General features: G+C 43.6%; 1 protein-coding gene across 1 annotated transcript; it reads right to left on the minus strand.

Annotated features, from left to right (window-relative positions):
- Nucleotides 1-13922: 13922 nt before the first annotated feature.
- Nucleotides 13923-15813, minus strand: HES5 (hes family bHLH transcription factor 5). The gene is made up of 3 exons (XM_073601315.1): nt 15677-15813; nt 15381-15546; nt 13923-15273 (listed from the first exon to the last, which is right to left on the minus strand). The coding sequence occupies exons 1-3, from the start codon at nt 15728-15730 to the stop codon at nt 15029-15031; spliced, it is 465 nt and encodes a 154-aa protein (XP_073457416.1). The 5' UTR covers nt 15731-15813; the 3' UTR covers nt 13923-15028.
- Nucleotides 15814-17273: the final 1460 nt, after the last annotated feature.

A 17273-nucleotide genomic window follows, 5' to 3' on the forward strand; every position in this document is an offset into this window, starting at 1 on the left:
TCAGCCTAATGTACCAGGAGACTTTGGGCTTTAGCCTGAAGAGGAATATGTAGATTTTGGGCCAGCGAGATGTCTAGGAAGCAGCTACAAGCTCCGAAATCAATTATAGCTGGCAGACGGGTTTCCTCTTCCGGTAGCTGTAGAGAGATAAGGAGAGAAACATAAGTCTTGGGTATACCAATGGCTTGGTAATTCACAGTGTTTTGCAGATACGACTTACTAGGCCTCACTGGACAGCTGCGGAGGAAATGACCAGAACCTCCACAGTATAGGCACAGATTGGATTGGCGTCTGCGTTGCCTCTCTTCAGGAGTCAGAGGAGCACGGACCAGTCCGAGTTGCATGGGCTCAGCTTCAGGAGCCGAGGAGGTGGCAGCAGCTGGAGATGGAGAATGGGTAGACATTGGCCTGAAGGGTGTCCAACTAGGTCGCAGCCCCTGAAAACGTTCCGAGCGCCGCTCACGTAGAATGCCTATCCAACTTGGTGGCTGACTGGATTAGCTCCTCTAGAGAGGCTGGGGTTTCTATCCTAGCCAATTCATCCTTAAGGACCTCTGACAGACCTTGACGGTATTGGTACCTCAAGGCAGGCTCATTCCAGCCAATGTCAGCTGCCCACTTGCGGAATTCTACTGTGTAATCCTCTATGGGTCTTCTCCCTTGAGATAGATTATGCAGGGTTGCTTCAGCTGTGGCAGTGCACTGCAGATCATCATAAAGTTGTACCATGCTCTCAAAGAAGGTATGAATAGAATTCAAGACGGGGCTCCTTTGTTCCATCAGACTGTGAGCCCAAGCTTGTGGCTCCTCAGCTAGAAGGGAGATGACAAACCCCACTTTTACTGTGTCAGAAGAAAAAGTCCTGGGCTGGAGGGCCAGGTAGAGAGAGCAGGCATTCTTGAGTATTTTTTACGATCTCCTGAGAAACGGTCAGGTGTAATGACCCTGGGCTCAGGGAGCGCCATAACTACTGTTGAGCTTGCGGTGGGCTGAGGGGCGGAGGCCCCACTAGTAGGTGCGGGAGCTGCGGCTGCAGGTAGAGGTGGACTGGATAGTTGCTGAAGGTGGCTATCAATTTCGGTATAGCCCTCCTGTAATTTCTGGACTGCATCGGTGAGAGCTGAGACCTGCTGGCACAGGATCTCTAGAGGGGAACGCGCTCTGTCAGCCTCAGACATCTGGCTGGTTTGTACTGTCAGGAGAGTACTTACCGATGCCGAGAGTGGTCCGCCCTTGCAACTACGCGCACCCCATCCCCTGGAGATGATACAGGGAATGGGTGGCACTAAGGAGCATGGGCCACCAGCAGGTATGGAATCCTCTGTGGAGGACTGCAGAGCTGGGTCTGGGGGTGCAGGAGTCCTGGAACTGGCAAAACTGTAAGCAAGCAGAGGGTTAAACACAAATAATAGGCAAGTCCGTATAGGCAGGCCGGGGGTCAAACACTGGTGGCAGGCAGAGCAAGTCCGTTAAACAGGCCGGGGGTCAAACACTGGTGGCAGGCAGAGCAAGTCCGTTAAACAGGCCGGGGGTCAAACACTGGAGGCAGGTAGAGCAAGTCCGTTAAACAGGCCGGGGGTCAAACACTGGAGGCAGGCAGAGCAAGTCCGTTAAACAGGCCGAGGGTCAATCCAGGAGAGAAGTAGCATGGTGAGAAAAGTCTGGGTCACAACAGGAGATCAGGTAAGCATAAACAGGAACTAACAGGAGCTGAAGACAAACCAGCAACCCGTCTGGGCACTGGAACTGTTTTAAAAAGCCCTGCCAGAGTGTCACGTGGGCGCGCACGAGTTACCGCGCGCACCCGTGTGCTATCACGCACACGCGTGCGCTGCTCCATCGGGCCGCGCGCATGCGCCGGAGCGCCAATCCACCGCGCATAGGGACATGGTGAATGCGGCTGGAGAAGACCCTTCTCTAACAGACTCCAACCTCTGGCCCACTGACTCCAACCTCTGCCCTACTGACTCCAACCTCTACCCCACTGACACCAACCTCTGCCACACTGACACCAACCTCTGCCCCACTCACTCCAACCTCTGCCCCACTGACACCAACCTCTGTCCTACTGACACCAGCCTCTGCCCCACTGACACCAGCGTCTGCCCCACTGACACCAACCTCTGCCCCAGTGACTCCAACCTCTGCCCTACTGACTCCAACCTCTGCCCTACTGACTCCAACCTCTGCCCTACTGACACCAACCTCTGCCCTACTGACTCCAACCTCTGCCCTACTGACTCCAACCTCTGCCCTACTGACTCCAACCTCTGCCCCACTGACACCAACCTCTGTCCTACTGACACCAACCTCTGCCCCAGTGACTCCAACCTCTGCCCTACTGACTCCAACCTCTGCCCTACTGACTCCAACCTCTGCCCTACTGACTCCAACCTCTGCCCTACTGACACCAACCTCTGCCCTACTGACACCAACCTCTGCCCTACTGACTCCAACCTCTGCCCTACTGACTCCAACCTCTGCCCTACTGACTCCAACCTCTGCCCTACTGACTCCAACCTCTGCCCTACTGACATCAACCTCTGCCCTACTGACTCCAACCTCTGTCCTACTGACTCCAACCTCTGCCCTACTGACACCAACCTCTGCCCTACTGACTGTCTTTTTCTAAATGTAACTGCCTTCTCCCAAACTGTCATTTGAAGACACATAGCCAAGTATTATTCTACACAATTTTTTTATTGTGCATTAAAAAAAAGAAAACAAATAAAATTAGACATATCTGCCAATAGAACTTAACCAAAAAGTGCATTCTATGCATCCAAAAATATACCAAATCAAATCATTATTCAACCAAAAAATAAAATAAAAGCCTCATGGATGTGTCCTGCTTCTTAATATAGGGGGTCACCAATGCCAAGAGTTGGTAAAAGCAGGGGTCCGTCATCCGGAGATAATTCTGAAAATTATCCGGATTATTCTCCTGGAGCTCCCGCATCAAAGGCATATGACATAATTGGTCACTATTAATAAACCAATTTTTGGTCCAAGAACTCTTCCTCCTGTTCCTGGACTGGACTTGGGTCAAAGCAATAACTCCAAGGCTAATAATAAAGAACACGTTATCTCCTCCGATTCCGCAACATGGCTGGTCGACGAACACCCATTCAGAAACGAAATGAAAAGCGCTTAATGAAAAGCGTAAAATGAAAAGAGCGAATCAACGCTTGCCACACTTCCTATACTAGCACGAAATTAGTAGAATGAGCCAAAAGGGTGGCGTTAAAGAGCTGAAAAACCACATCGTATGTCACTACGTTCATGTTTGTTGGCCAACAATTTGTGCCGTTTGTGTGCAAGACAAGTTCCTGGCCAACGCCCTTCAGACAAAAGTCTGCGGTTTTGACTGCGGAAAATCTGTTTGTGTGTACGAGGCTTTAGAGTTTTAATTTGTATGCAATCAGGCAGGCCCTTGCACTACGTGGTTTTGGTAAATCTGAAGACAAAAATCTACATTTATCAGTCCCTTCTTTGCAGAAATTATGATTCTGGTACAAAATATTGCAAACATATTAACAAATAAAATAGTTTTTTTTTCAGTGTTGTACTTTTTAAAATGGGAAATGTGAAAATATTATCAAACACAACAAAAGCAAAAAAAGTTTAAATATTAGGGCTACTTTCACACTGAGGCACTTTACAGGCGCTATAGCGTCTGTAAAGCGCCTCTCCTCTCACTCCAGCGTGAAAACCCGTGTGCTTTCACACTGGAGCGGTGTTCTGGCAGGATGTTTAAAAAAGTCCTGCGAGCAGCATCTTTGAGGCGCTGTAGGAGCCTGATTTGCGGGCGCTTTTAACCCTTTTTCATCCATTAGCAGGGGTCATAAGCGCCACACTAGCGGCTGAAAAGCGCCGCAAAAACTACGGTTTTAGCGGCACTTTACCACAGATGCCCGCCCACCCCAGTGTGAAGTGCCCTAAAAGTTAATAAAATAGAAACAACCCAAAAAGATCATCAGGAAAATTATAGATAAAGAGAGGAGAATAGGGAGTTAATTAGGTTAGAGTAAACTAAGGATTAATAAGGGGTTAAAGAGGAAGTAAACCCTGATGGGTTTTACTTTCTCTTTATTCCCCTGCAAAGTAAAAACATAATGGGTTAGTATGCATCGCATACTAGCCCATTATGTGGAACTTAGAAAATAAATAAGTGCAGCGCTATGATTGCAAAAAAAATGGAAAAATTATATGTGATTCAAACATATATGTGACAAAATGACACAAACTCTAACATAATGGATGTGAATGAATATTAAGCAATGTGCTAATATAGTGACTGCACTACACACAGATGTCCAAGTTGAGTGAAATGATGAAATACAGTCCAATCAGGTTTGTGATCCAATACACATGTGGGAAGTTCCTGGCATTCCTGGGAACCTTGGAGTGAAAAAATGAAAGCAAACACCACCACCGTGAAAGAGGGAGGAGGCTTACCAGATAATATTGACTTGGTGGGGCATATACCACCCAAGTCAACAGGGCTTGTTGGGTTCAAACTACCCAATGGGGGACAGCAGATCCTGGAACTCCGTCAGTCGATCAGCCTTGGACGGTCATGAGATGTTAGTTGGAGCCTCCAGCTAACATCTCATGACCGTCTAAGGCTGATCAACTGACGGAGTTCCCGGAACTGCTGTCCCCCATTGGGTGATTTGAACCCAACCAACTAACATCTCATGACCGTCTAAGGCTGATCGACTGACGGAGTTCCAGGATCTGCTGTCCCCCATTGGGTGGTTTGAACCCAACAAGCCCTGTTGACTTGGGTGGTATATGCCCCGCCAAGTCAATATTATCTGGTAAGCCTCCTCCCTCTTTCATGGTGGTGGTGTTTGCTTTCATTTTTTCACTCCAAGATTCCCAGGAATGCCAGGAACTTCCCACATGTGTATTGGATCACAAACCTAATTGGACTGTATTTCATCATTTCATTCAACTTGGACACTTGTGTGTAGTGCAGTCACTATATTAGCACATTGCTTAATATTTATTCACATCCATTATGTTAGAGTTTGTGTCATTTTGTCACATATATATTTGAATCACATACAATTTTTCCCTTTTTTTTGCAATCATAGCGCTGCACTTATTTATTTTCTACCTACTTAGCTCTTTGTCTACAGCCATGCCGGCTGCTGGATTGCGGGGTCACAGCGCAGTATACACTTTTCATTATGTGGCACTTACCTGCAAACGAAGCCCACGATTTCCCAGCTGGTGGAAGCATCCATCTTTGCCCCTCTTCCTTCTGGGGCCGCGGACTCCGACTCTGTGACTGGCCGAAGCCACATGACATCACTCCCCTGCGCATGCACCGGTGACCTCATCGGTGCACTACAAGGTAAATATCTCCTAAACGGCGCACGTTTAGGAGATATTTTTAGTACATATAGGTGAGCCTTATTATAAGCTTACCTATATGTAAAAATGTCTCAGGGGGGTTTACAATCACTTTAAACAGAGGAACATTTTATTATTAAAAAAAAAAAAAACATTTGTTTTTTTGTTTTTTTTTACGTCAGGATGTTTTAACTGACATCATCTGCAGATCTTAGTTCATGCCTTAGATCCGCAGATGAATGAACAGAAAGATACAAATGTAACATTATGTTACTTTGAATCCTTGAATAATCGGTCTGGATTCGTCTTGTTTATAAACATTGATTCAGACTGATTTATTGTCAGCTAGAGCTGCCAACTTCTTCCCTGAGTACACCAAGTTCCAGCCTGTTTTTTGTTTTAAAAACACCCCCACGACGGTCACAACTCCAATACATTATGGAATGAATAATAATAGTAGGTTTTCTGATTCATTTTCTATTTTAAAAACTTACTCTGCTCTCTTCATCGCATGGGCTCCCTTCTTCAGTGTGGGCATCTGAAGCCCACTCATTGCTCCTTCCTGGATTTGGTGCTGCCGGGTACCCAGCATGCACCTCCCACACACATGCTTGCACAGTGCGTACAAAGTGTGGCGCACTCATTGAAGTTGAGGATACACATTGACTCCTGGGATTGATGACACTTTTATTCCAGGAGCCAATGGACGGGTGGGAATGATGCACATCGCCGCAGCGAGGTACAGCAGAAGCAGAACCTTCAGCTTCTCAAATAAGGTAAAAAGCCTAAAGGAAAACAAAAAGATTTGGATGAGTCATTTACATGTGACCATGAATGCAGGGGTGCAAACTTTAAAAAGTGGGTGGAACACCACTCTAAAGTGTTACTAAACCCAGGACCCTGCATTCACTATATCTGGTTTCCCGCAGTACACAGAACAATGCAATTATTTTAGTAAATATAAACTGCTAAATACCTTTTCTCATCAGCAGTATATAGCAGTCTTGTGACTTCTATCAGTGTCTGGTTAAAGCTTGTAGGACTGTGCTATGAGGCTGCATGACCCCTGATCCTCTGTTTGGACAGTGCTGATGAAGATGTTCGTGTTTGATGAAGTGTTTGTGATCACTGTGTCGCTTGGACAAAGAGGATCACAGATCAGGGTAAAGGACTAATCACAGCGGCCCTTTACCATGTGATCAGCTGTGTCCAATCAAACAGTAAAAAGTCTTGCGGGTTATCTGCTCTCCTTTCCCTACACAGTGACAGCATGTAAGGAAAGGAGAGCTGATCTGACACGGCACAGTGAGTACAGCATTATCAGATTATCAGTGCAGCCTCGTTAGTGCCCATCAGTGCTGCCTCATCAATGCACATCAGTGAAGAAGGAAAATTACTTATTTTAAAGCTCTGTATACTTTTATGATCTCATCTCTGAGGAAGACGATCGGTACGGGTTCGGGATCTTCGCCTGCCGAGCGCACAGTCAATAGGTTTGTAAGGAGCAGAGCCGGGATGCTAGCCGCTGCATCCTTGACAATGGATGAGTCATTAACTGTCCACGGGCTTTCCCGCTGACAGCTCAATGAAAAAAAAAACATTGCCAAATTAGTCGGCAATAGAAATTTACATCAGGCCCTTATCCAAGCATGCAGCCTGGCAGGCCAGTAAGGGGGGGGGGGGGGGGGCGAGCCCCCACTTAACCATACCAGGCCACATGCCATCAACATAGGGGTGTGCTTTGGGGTGGGGGGGCTCTGACCACCCCACCCCAAAGCACCTTGTCCCCACGTTAATGGGGACAAGGACCTTTTCCCCAAAACCCTGGGCAGTGGTTGTGGGGGTCTACAGGCAGGGGGCTTATCAGAATCTTGAAACCCCCATGTCCCGACGCCCACACCTCTTCTATGTGAATTCACCAAAAAAGTGTCAAAAGTAAATAAACACATTCCGTAGGACCCGCGATCACACTCACGGAGCTCGCCCGCCGCGGGGATACCCGCGATCGTCTCACAGAGAGGAAGAACGGGGAATGCTGATGTAAAGAAGCATTTCCCCGTTCTGCCTAGTGACACTGGCACTGATCACAGCTCCCTGTAATCGGGAGCGGTGATCAGTGTCGTGTCACATATAGCCCCTCCCCCACAGTTAGAATCACTCCCTAGGACACACTTAACCCCTACAGCGCCCCCTAGTGGTTAACCCCCTTACTGCCAGTCACATTTACACAGTAATCAATGCATTTTTAATCGCACTGATCGCTGTATAAATGTGAATGGTCCCAAAATAGCGCCAAAAGTGCCTAAACTGAGGGGAAAAAAATATTTTTTTATATATTTTTTGGGGATATTTATTATAGCAAAAAGTAAAAAATAATGCATTTTTTTCAAAATTGTCGCTATTTTTCTGTTTATAGCGCAAAAAATAAAAAACGCAGAGGTGATCAAATACCACCAAAAGAAAGCTCTATTTGTGGGGAAAAAAGGACGTCAATTTTGTTTGGGAGCCACGTCGCACGACCGTGCAATTGTCAGTTAAAGCGACGCAGTGCCGAATCGCAAAAAGTGCTCTGGTCTTTGGCCAGCCAAATGGTCCGAGGCTGAAGTGGTTAAAAAAATTAAAAAAAACAATCTCCCAGGATGTAGATCCGTTGTCAATCACGACGCTCGCCGGACCCCCCAAAAAAAAGCTCTGCCCCTTGTGACATCACCAAGGGTCAGTGCCACCAGGTGATGTCAGGTGGCCCCACCCCTTACCTATTTAAGAACTGTCAGACGGAGGAGCAGGCATTCGGCCCATGATGGGCCTGATATGGCCACAGAAAAAAATTACATTTAAATTGATTCGTGGTTGCAAGTTATTGCCGGCAATACAACAAAAAGAATGTTAAAAAAAATGTGGAGTCCCCTACTGAATCCCTACCAGACCCTTATCCGAGCATGCAGCCTGTCAAGCCAGGAAAGGGGGGAGGTTGAGCGAACCATACCAGGCCACATTCACTCAACATGGGGGGTGCTTTGGGGAAGAACCAAAAAAACAAAAAACTCTCTGCCTGCGATGAAGGTTAACCGTTGAATGCCTGCGCCTCCATCAGATAGTTCTTAAATATGTAAGGAACGGGGTCACCTGGTGGCACTGCCCCCCTGTGACGTCACTGGCCCAGCATGCACCAGTCGGTGACTTCACAAGGGGTTAGCCTTTGTCGCGGCCAGAGCGGTTTTTATTTTAATTTTTTTTTCAGGTCCAGCGGGCGTCGTGATTGATGGTGGATCTACTTTGGGGGGGGCATTGTTTTATTTTTTTAATAAAGGAATTGTCAAAAACGGCCTCCTGTCTTCATTTATTTTTAACATTTTTTTGGTGAAAGAGTAGGGGTACAATGTACCCCATACTCATTTACATGGGGGGGCTGGGATCTGGGGGCTTTCAGATTCTGATAAGCCCCCTGTCGGCAGACCCCCACAACCACTGCACAGGGTTGTGTGGAAGAGGTCCTTGTCCCCATCAACATGGGGACAAGGTGCTTTGAGGTGGGGGGTAGAGCCCCCCACTACAAAACATACACCCATGTTGAAGGCATGTGGCCTAGTATGGTTCCGAAGGGGGGGTGCTCGCTTGACCCCCCCCCCCTTTCCTGGCCTGCCAGGCTGCGTGCTTGGATAAGGGCCTGGTATGGTTTCAGTAGGGGACCCCACACCTTTTTTTTATTTTTATGTTGTATTGCCGGCAATAACTTGCAACTGTGTATCAATTTAAATGGCTTCTTTTTTTTTTACAGGTCATCTTTGCTGCAGCAGGTTCTATACATGGTACAGATGCGTCACTTTACAGACAGACTTAGGGGACTACACAGGCATTATATTTAAAGGAATTTTTCATTTTTATTGTTTCACTTTAAGCATCATTAAAAACACTGCTCCTGTAAAAACGTTTTTTTAAAAAAATTGCACTCTGATGGGGACACCGGATGTAAGGGGATATTATGATGGGGACAACTGATGTAAAGGGGTGCTTTGAAGGGGACATCTGATCTAAAGGGGTGCTCTGATGGGGACATCTGATGTAGGGGGTACTCTAATAGGGACACCTGATGTAAGGGGGTACTCTGATGGGGACACCTGATGTAAGGGGATATTATGATGGGGACAACTGATGTAAAGGGGTGCTTTGATGGGGACATCTGATCTAAAGGGGTGCTCTGATGGGGACATCTGATGTAGGGGTAGTACTCTAATAGGGACACCTGATGTAAGGGTGTACTCTGATGGGAACACCTGTTGTAAGGTGGCACTCTGATGGGGACATCTGTTATAAGGTGGCACTCTGATAGGGGGATGCTCTGATGGTGACAACCAATGTAAGAGAATATTCTGATGGGGACAACTGATGTAAGGGGGTTCTTTGATGGGGACATCTGATCTAATGGGAGTGCTCTGATGGAGATACCTGATATAAGGGGGCTTTTTCGAGTTGTGTTGCTGCCACCAAATTCAAAATTACCTTATTTTTTTCTTAAAATAGTATATTTTCTCGGTTTAAACTTTTGATACATTTTCTATTGTGAATAAAATATGAGTTTATGAGATTTGCAAATCATTTCATTCTTTTCTTATGTAGAATTTACTCAGCACCCCAACTTTATTGGAGTTGGCATTGAATAAAAACCCTGTTTCTGGGTGCAATCAAAGTACACCTCCCTAATTCCTCCCCTACCCAATCTGTAATTGTTCAATTGTTAATAGACATGACTATTATTACATCATTGGTGGGAATGGAGAGTGCTACTTCTGCACGTATCATACACTGGCTTCCACTTTTTCATCAGATGTTGAGAGGTGATATCTATGAAGCAAGGCAAGTCCAATTAACCACTGGGCACTTAAAACCCCCTTAATAACCAGACCAATTTTCAGCTTTCGGTGCTCTCACACTTTGAATGACAATTACTCAGTCATGCAACACTGTACCCAAATGAAATTTTTGTCCTTTTTTTCACACAAATAGAGCTTTCTTTTGGTGGTATTTAATCACCGCTGGGTTCTTTATTTTTTGCGCTATAAAAGAAAAAAGACCTAAAATTCTGTAAAAAAAAATGCATTTTTCTTTGTTTCTGTTATAAAATTTTGCAAATTAGTAATTTTTTCTTCTTATATTTTGGCCAAAATTTATACCGCTACATATCGTTGGTAAAAATAACCCAAATCAGTGTATATTATTTGGTCTTTGTGAAAGTTATAGAGTCCAAAAGCTATGGTGCCAATCTCTGAAAATTGATCACACCTGAAGTACTGACGGCCTATCTCATTTCTTGAGACCCTAACATGCCAGAAAAGTACAAATACCCCCCAAATGACCCCTTTTTGGAAAGAAGACATTCCAAGGTATTTAGAAAGATGCATGATGAGTTTTTTGAAGTTGTCATTTTTTCCCACAATTCTTTGCAAAATCAAGATTTTTTTTTCTTTTTTTTTTTTTTCACAAAATTGTCATATTAGCAGGTTATTTCTCACACACAGCATATGCATACCACAAATTACACCCCAAAACACATTCTGCTATTACTCTCGAGTACGGCGATACCACATGTGTGAGTCTTTTACACAGCATGGCCACATACAGAGGCCCAACATGCACGGAGCACCATCAGGCATTCTAGGAGCACCCAGGCCAATTCTGACATTTCTCTCCTACATGTAAAAATCATAATTTATTTGCTAGAAAATTACATAGAACCCCAAAACATTATATATATTTTTTTAGCAAAGACCCTAGAGAATACAATGGCGGTCATTGCAACTTTTTATCTCGCACGGTATTTGCGCAGCAATTTTTCGAAAGCGTTTTTTTTAAAAAAAAAACAGTTTTGTGCTTTAAAAAAAACAAAACAGTAAAGTTAGCCCAATGTTTTTGCATAATGTGAAAGATGAAGTTATGCCGAGTAAATAGATACCTAACATGTCACCCTTCAAAATTGCACACGCTCGTGGAATGGCGCCAAACTTCGCTACTTAAAAATCCCCATAGGAGACGCTTTAAAATTTTTTACTGGTTACATGTTGTGAGTTACAGAGGAGTTCTAGGGCCAAAATTATTGCTCTTGCTCTACAGATCGCAGCGATACCTCACATGTGTGGTTTGAACACAGTTTTCATATGTGGGCGCAACTTACGTATGCGTTCGCTTCTGCATGCGAGCACACGGGGACACGGGGAAAAATGTATTTATTTATTTTTTATAAATTTTTTGATCACTTTTATTTCTATTAAAAGGAATGTAAACATCCCCTGTAATAGGAATATGGCATGACAGGTCCTCTTTACAGTGAGATTTGGGGTCAATAAGACCCCACATCAAACCTCTAGGCTGGGAAGCCTGAAATAAAAAAATAAAAAAATTATCCTGGCTTCGATTGTAGCGGTGAGTCGTTAGAAGCACCTGAGGACGGCGAGAGGGGGGGGGCGTCCCCTCTCGCCTCCCGTAAGAACGATCAAGCAGGGGAACAGCTGCTATGATCATTCTCATGGTGTAGGGAATCGCCGGCTGAAAAAGCTGATATCTGAATGATGCCTGTCAAGGACGTCGTATGAAGGCCGGCGGGCGGGAAGTGGTCAAAACACATTTTTTTAACACAAAGTTATCCATTTATACAATGTTTCTAACACATAGCATGTACACACCAAAAATGACACCCTAAAATAGATTCTCCTACTCCTACTACATGCGGCCGTTTACCGTGATCCATGATGCGCCGGGTCCTCTGGATGTTCCCGTGTGCACGCCCCAGGGGGCGCACGGGAGCAGTTTTCTGGAATCACGTCATATGACGTGATCCCAGAGTTATCCAACCGCCCTGCAGCCGTCATTTGGCTATGGGCCAGTTGGCAACTGGTTAATGGTGAAAGCCCAAATTAGATTCTTCTACATGCCTTTCCCAAGACACCGCACCAAGAACAGGGAGATTAGCTACAAAGAGTATTGAGTGGTACACTATCTATCGGATAGTTAGCTATGTTCTCAAAAATTGCCACAAGAGGTCACTCTTCTCACCCTGGGTGCCTGTTTTCCAGTTAGCATTGTGGGGTTGATTTACTAAAACTGGAGAGTGCAAAATCTGGTGCAGCTCTGAATATAAAGCAAACAACTTCCAGTTGTTTTTTTTTTTTTGTGGGGGGTGAGGTTGTCTAATGGAACAAGCTGAAGTTAGAAACTGATTGGCTACCATGCACAGTTGCACCACACTCTCCAGTTTTTGTAACTCAACCCCTGTGTTCCCATTAAATAGAAATTCCTGGATGGTAGCCCTTATGCACTGCTGTATGTATTGAGGTACATCTGTTCTAGCCTGCACATCTGATAAAAGGTGCTAATATTCTAGCAGTAATATAGGTGCTACCATCCAGGAAGTTCTATTTATTGGTAACAAGATGCTAAGAGATGCTCCTACACCTCTTATTTCTGCGTTTCCAAGATTCCTGGGACTTCCACAATTCCTGCCAGTACTTCCAATAGCACTTGCTAAATCCCTACCAGGATTTCATTATCATTTCAAGTACTAAGGCTGGCCATACATTATAGAATTTTCTTGTACAATTTTCCTTTTAATTTACCAAGACCATATAATATGAGGTCAAACCTAAACAAATTATATTTTTCTATGCAGGCAGGCCCTTGCATGACATATTTGAAGGAAAATCAAAGCCCAGGTTCACACTGAGCTGCGGGAATGAAGCCGTGCGAGTTCAGCTGATTTCAGCGGCGATTTCACAGACATCTGTGCAGGTTTCTGCACAGATGTCAATGAAAATCGCAACCTGAAATCGCAAAAAGTAGTACAGAAACTCTTTTTTGAAATCTGTGTGGCGTTGCACCGATTAGGATGGTGCCATTGCTGCCGATTTGACATGTCAAATCGCACCAGTGTGAACCAGGGCTTAAGGAAAATTAACACGAAAATTGTATATGTATGGCCAGTTTTACAGTGGTGCTCACAGAATTCTTGCCAGGACTACCAGTGCTCTCTGAAACAATTCTGGACATGCCTTCTTACCCAAAGGATATTTAAGTATGTGGCTGGTACTGTGTCTCCTTGTCAGTTACCCCGTTTGTGTAAAAGAGCTGTATTATCGTTATGATTGGCTATTTTTATGCTGATTCGGATTCACCTGACTACACTTGTTTGCTGACTGTCCTGCCCCAAACCTGGACCTAACTTTTGACTGCCAACTGCCTCAACCCCTGCCAGGAGCTGACTATAGTCTTGTAGATCCCCTAGTGTAATGGTCTCCACATTATAGCCTTCCTTGTCCTGCTCACCCCTTAGTACTGTGATACTGGGGACCGTGACCTGGTACCAGCGCACAGCAAAACCTATCTTCACCATCAGCCCTTTATAACCATACCACTTCATTGTCTCCTCTGTAACTGCAGCTTTTTTTCACCCTTTTTGCCCTGAGCTGCAGACTTTATTCCAGGTAACCACATATAATATAAAAAATAATGCAGACCAGAAGTCAGTGATTTTAGTTTAGGGAATATTTTATTGTGATTTAAATATTCCTTGAGTCTTTTTGGACTGTTTCACAGTGCCTGTGTATATAACACACACAACAATATTCTTTAAGAATGAGAAATACAATGTAACATGAAACTGCATTTGCAGCTACAATACAAAAAATATTTTTTACAAATCCTTTTTATACCTAAAAGCATCTTTACAAAAGACACAATGTGAACAAGGCACAGCTGATGTAAAATAACATCAGTGTTATTACAACATTTTGTCTTCTGCATTCAGAAGACATTACAGTTAATACATATCAACTTTATAAAAGTTAATGTTAGGAGACAGGTACACTTTGCCACCTTTTACTGTTGTGAAACTACAACTTCTAGCACGGCAGGCTGGTTCTTGTAGTTCCACAAGAGCTTCCAGAGCAAACTTGCTCATACTAATTTAGGACGTTATTCTGTAGACTGCAGGAGACTAAAATCAATGATCCACAGAATAAAGTCCTTCTTGGCTAAATGCCAATAGCATTGCTATATACCTGGGCATTTCTTGAGGAAATATAGGTTAAAGCACTTGTTAAACAAATGCAATGAGAACAGACGAAAAAAGTCATTTACAATACTTGTTTTTCCCATTAGGATTACTACAAATAAGAATAAGAAATCTACAAATATTATAGAAAAAAGAACTTTTGTTCACTGTCAACCTAACTTCTTAGAAGTTACTTTTTCCTTATGAAGGAGATGGAGCAGATGATGCTTCTTACATTGTGTAATTGCTCCCCTATATTGTATTAATATACAGCCCTCCATTATATAAACCACATCTACACATATTATAGAACCTCAGTACTTAGTACAGAGGAATCACATAGCATGAACATTATCACAAATAATACACATTCAAAAGACCTTGCAAAGGTTAACGTCTCTGAGTCCTTTTTAAGTTACAGAGATGTCTCTCTCTTCAAAGAGAGGTGTTATACTGTAATCCCAAGGGATAACCTGATGCTTTACAGTCTTTGCTGCTGTTAAGTTTTTGTTGCTGTATCCAAGCATACTGATGAAAAATGAACACAGTTCCATACCGACAGAGGTCCACGTGACTTATTTCAAGCCATATCTGTCCCTCTTTGGTTGTAGAGTCCAGACCACATCACCAAGGCCTCCATATCTTGACTGGGCTGCTTGCTGCTGTGGCTTGCTTTGAATCGCTGGAAGACGCGAGATAAGGAAAGACGGGAACCTTTTGAGGCACGGTCAAGTGGTTAAGCAACTTTTTCTGGGCCTCTCCACTTTCTGGATAATGGCACAGGAACTGCAATGCTTCTGTAACACACCAGGAATATCCTTGGTTGTAATCCCGTTGTAAACGTTCCACGCTGATCGTTTGACGTTGATCTAGAATAATAATAATACAATCCATTAGACTTATGTGCAAGAGGTTTTACTGAAAAGCAGCATTAGATGAGACGTGTTAGGAATGTAAATAAAAGAATGAAACTTACTTTTTTGTTGTTGTAGGTAATTGACTGCCATCTCCAGTATATCAGCTTTCTCTAGCTTGACATTGGGTTGCTGTTTGTGGAACTCCTTTTCCAAGAGAACCTTCAGATGTTCAATGCTGCTGTTGATTCTGTCTCTACGCATCTTCTCCACAATGGGTTTTCTTAGCTAGGAAAATAAATAAGAAAAATACATTAATTAACCATTCCCAATACATGGAGAGTAGGCAGTCATGTTGATTGGCTGCTAAAAGTTACTGTCATGCTGTTTGCCATTGGTTATCGGACATTAAACTTACTTTGTTTTTTTCCTTTGGGGAAAGGTGGTCCACAGGAACGCTTGTAGGAGCCATGGTCCAAAGTATATGAGTAGCTGCGGCTGCTCTAGTGATGAGCTAGGAGCGATGTGAGATGTACAGCCAGTTCTCCCCTATTTATACCCCAGAGCTTGCATACAAATGCCTGAGTCCCAAACTTGTCAGACTTTCCCACACTCGTATAGCCAATACATGCATTCAGCAGCACAATAGGAGAGGCATCTATTACAGCATGGTAAATTGACTGTGAATTGCCTGAGGATAATACCATGCTCCCAGCGGAGCAGGTGGAGAGTGTGTTAGACAATAGGGACAAGCTTTAGAATGAGGTGGGAGAATGTGGGAAAGAGCTTCCCATCACTGTAATCAAACTGATTCCCAATGAGAACATGGATGGGGCAGCATGCTGCTCTTTTTGAAGTGTGCCTGTCACACACATATGCCGAAACCAGATGTTGTCAACCTGGGCGCACATCATTGTTCATCATCCTGTGATTCACATCACCTATAAAAATAATTACAAGTGTCTTCAATTAAGAATTGTTGCCCAGAGCCGCAAATCAGTTGGACCAGTGAAAAAGGAATCCAAATAAATTGTTCTAGATTAACGCACAGTTCCTATGGAATTGGTGCATACATTGAAAAAAAATCTGCTATAACCAATGTTCTATACAAAGAAATGCCCTTGCCAGAACATTATTGTCCAATGCAACTGTTCAAGATCAGAGTCCATATCAATCAACGTTTAATAGTCACAATTATGAGGCCTGTGATAAGGATATCTGCCAATACACTTTCATGTTCACTGCCTGCAAAATACATCAGCAGCTGCTTCCAAGTTCTGGTACTTTGCTACATTATACTGCCTTCTTAGATATGTAGTAACATAGTAAGAGTAAAAGTGCTCCCAAGAAAAAAGGTTTTAATACACGTGTTAATGTGTGATTCAAGCAAAAACTTTTAGAGCCTCTAAAATGATTTTTTTATTGTGTGTGTGTGTCGGTCGCAATGGAGAGAATTCTCCTCACTTCTGTCCCCATAATATAATTTTCTAATATAAGGTCCGCGCTGTGATAAAGGAGCCTGCTACCAGAAAGGTTGATATATAGAAAAACCCTAAGGAACCATAAATATAATCATCTGCAGTGCCACACAATCAGAGGGCAACAATTAATTATAAGGTCACATATCTATATAAAGTGGATAAATCCACACATATATTAATACATTAATCCTAAAGTGCAGTATAATATCACAATAAAAAAGTATATTTGTATAAAAGTGCATAAAGTGCAGATAAAGTGCAAAAAAGTCCTGCATAGTGCAAACAACATATGAGTTATAATTCCTCCACCAACAGCTCAGATTGTTGCCAGACTCTTCTCAGTGTAAAGAAGCACCAGCTACCACCTCATGAAATGAACACTCACTAGAAAATGTGCTACACATATATTGTATGCATTTGTTGTTTGGACTATATAGGACTTTTTTGCATGTTATCAGCATTTATGCACTTTTATACATATATACTTTATTTGTATTGTGATATTATACTGCACTTTAGGATTAATGTACAGTA

This window comes from Aquarana catesbeiana, linkage group LG10, assembly GCF_042186555.1.
Source record: "Aquarana catesbeiana isolate 2022-GZ linkage group LG10, ASM4218655v1, whole genome shotgun sequence".
Lineage (NCBI taxonomy): Eukaryota > Metazoa > Chordata > Amphibia > Anura > Ranidae > Aquarana > Aquarana catesbeiana.

Excerpts from the sequence above, each read along its gene's own strand:
- HES5 (XM_073601315.1), bottom strand. The coding sequence starts at position 15,730 with ATGGCTCCTACAAGCGTTCCTGTGGACCACCTTTCCCCAAAGGAAAAA. Across the intron at positions 15,547-15,676 it reads CCCCAAAGGAAAAAAACAAA|CTAAGAAAACCCATTGTGGA; the intron begins GTAAGTTTAATG and ends TTATTTTCCTAG. Across the intron at positions 15,274-15,380 it reads TTACCTACAACAACAAAAAA|ATCAACGTCAAACGATCAGC; the intron begins GTAAGTTTCATT and ends TTATTATTCTAG.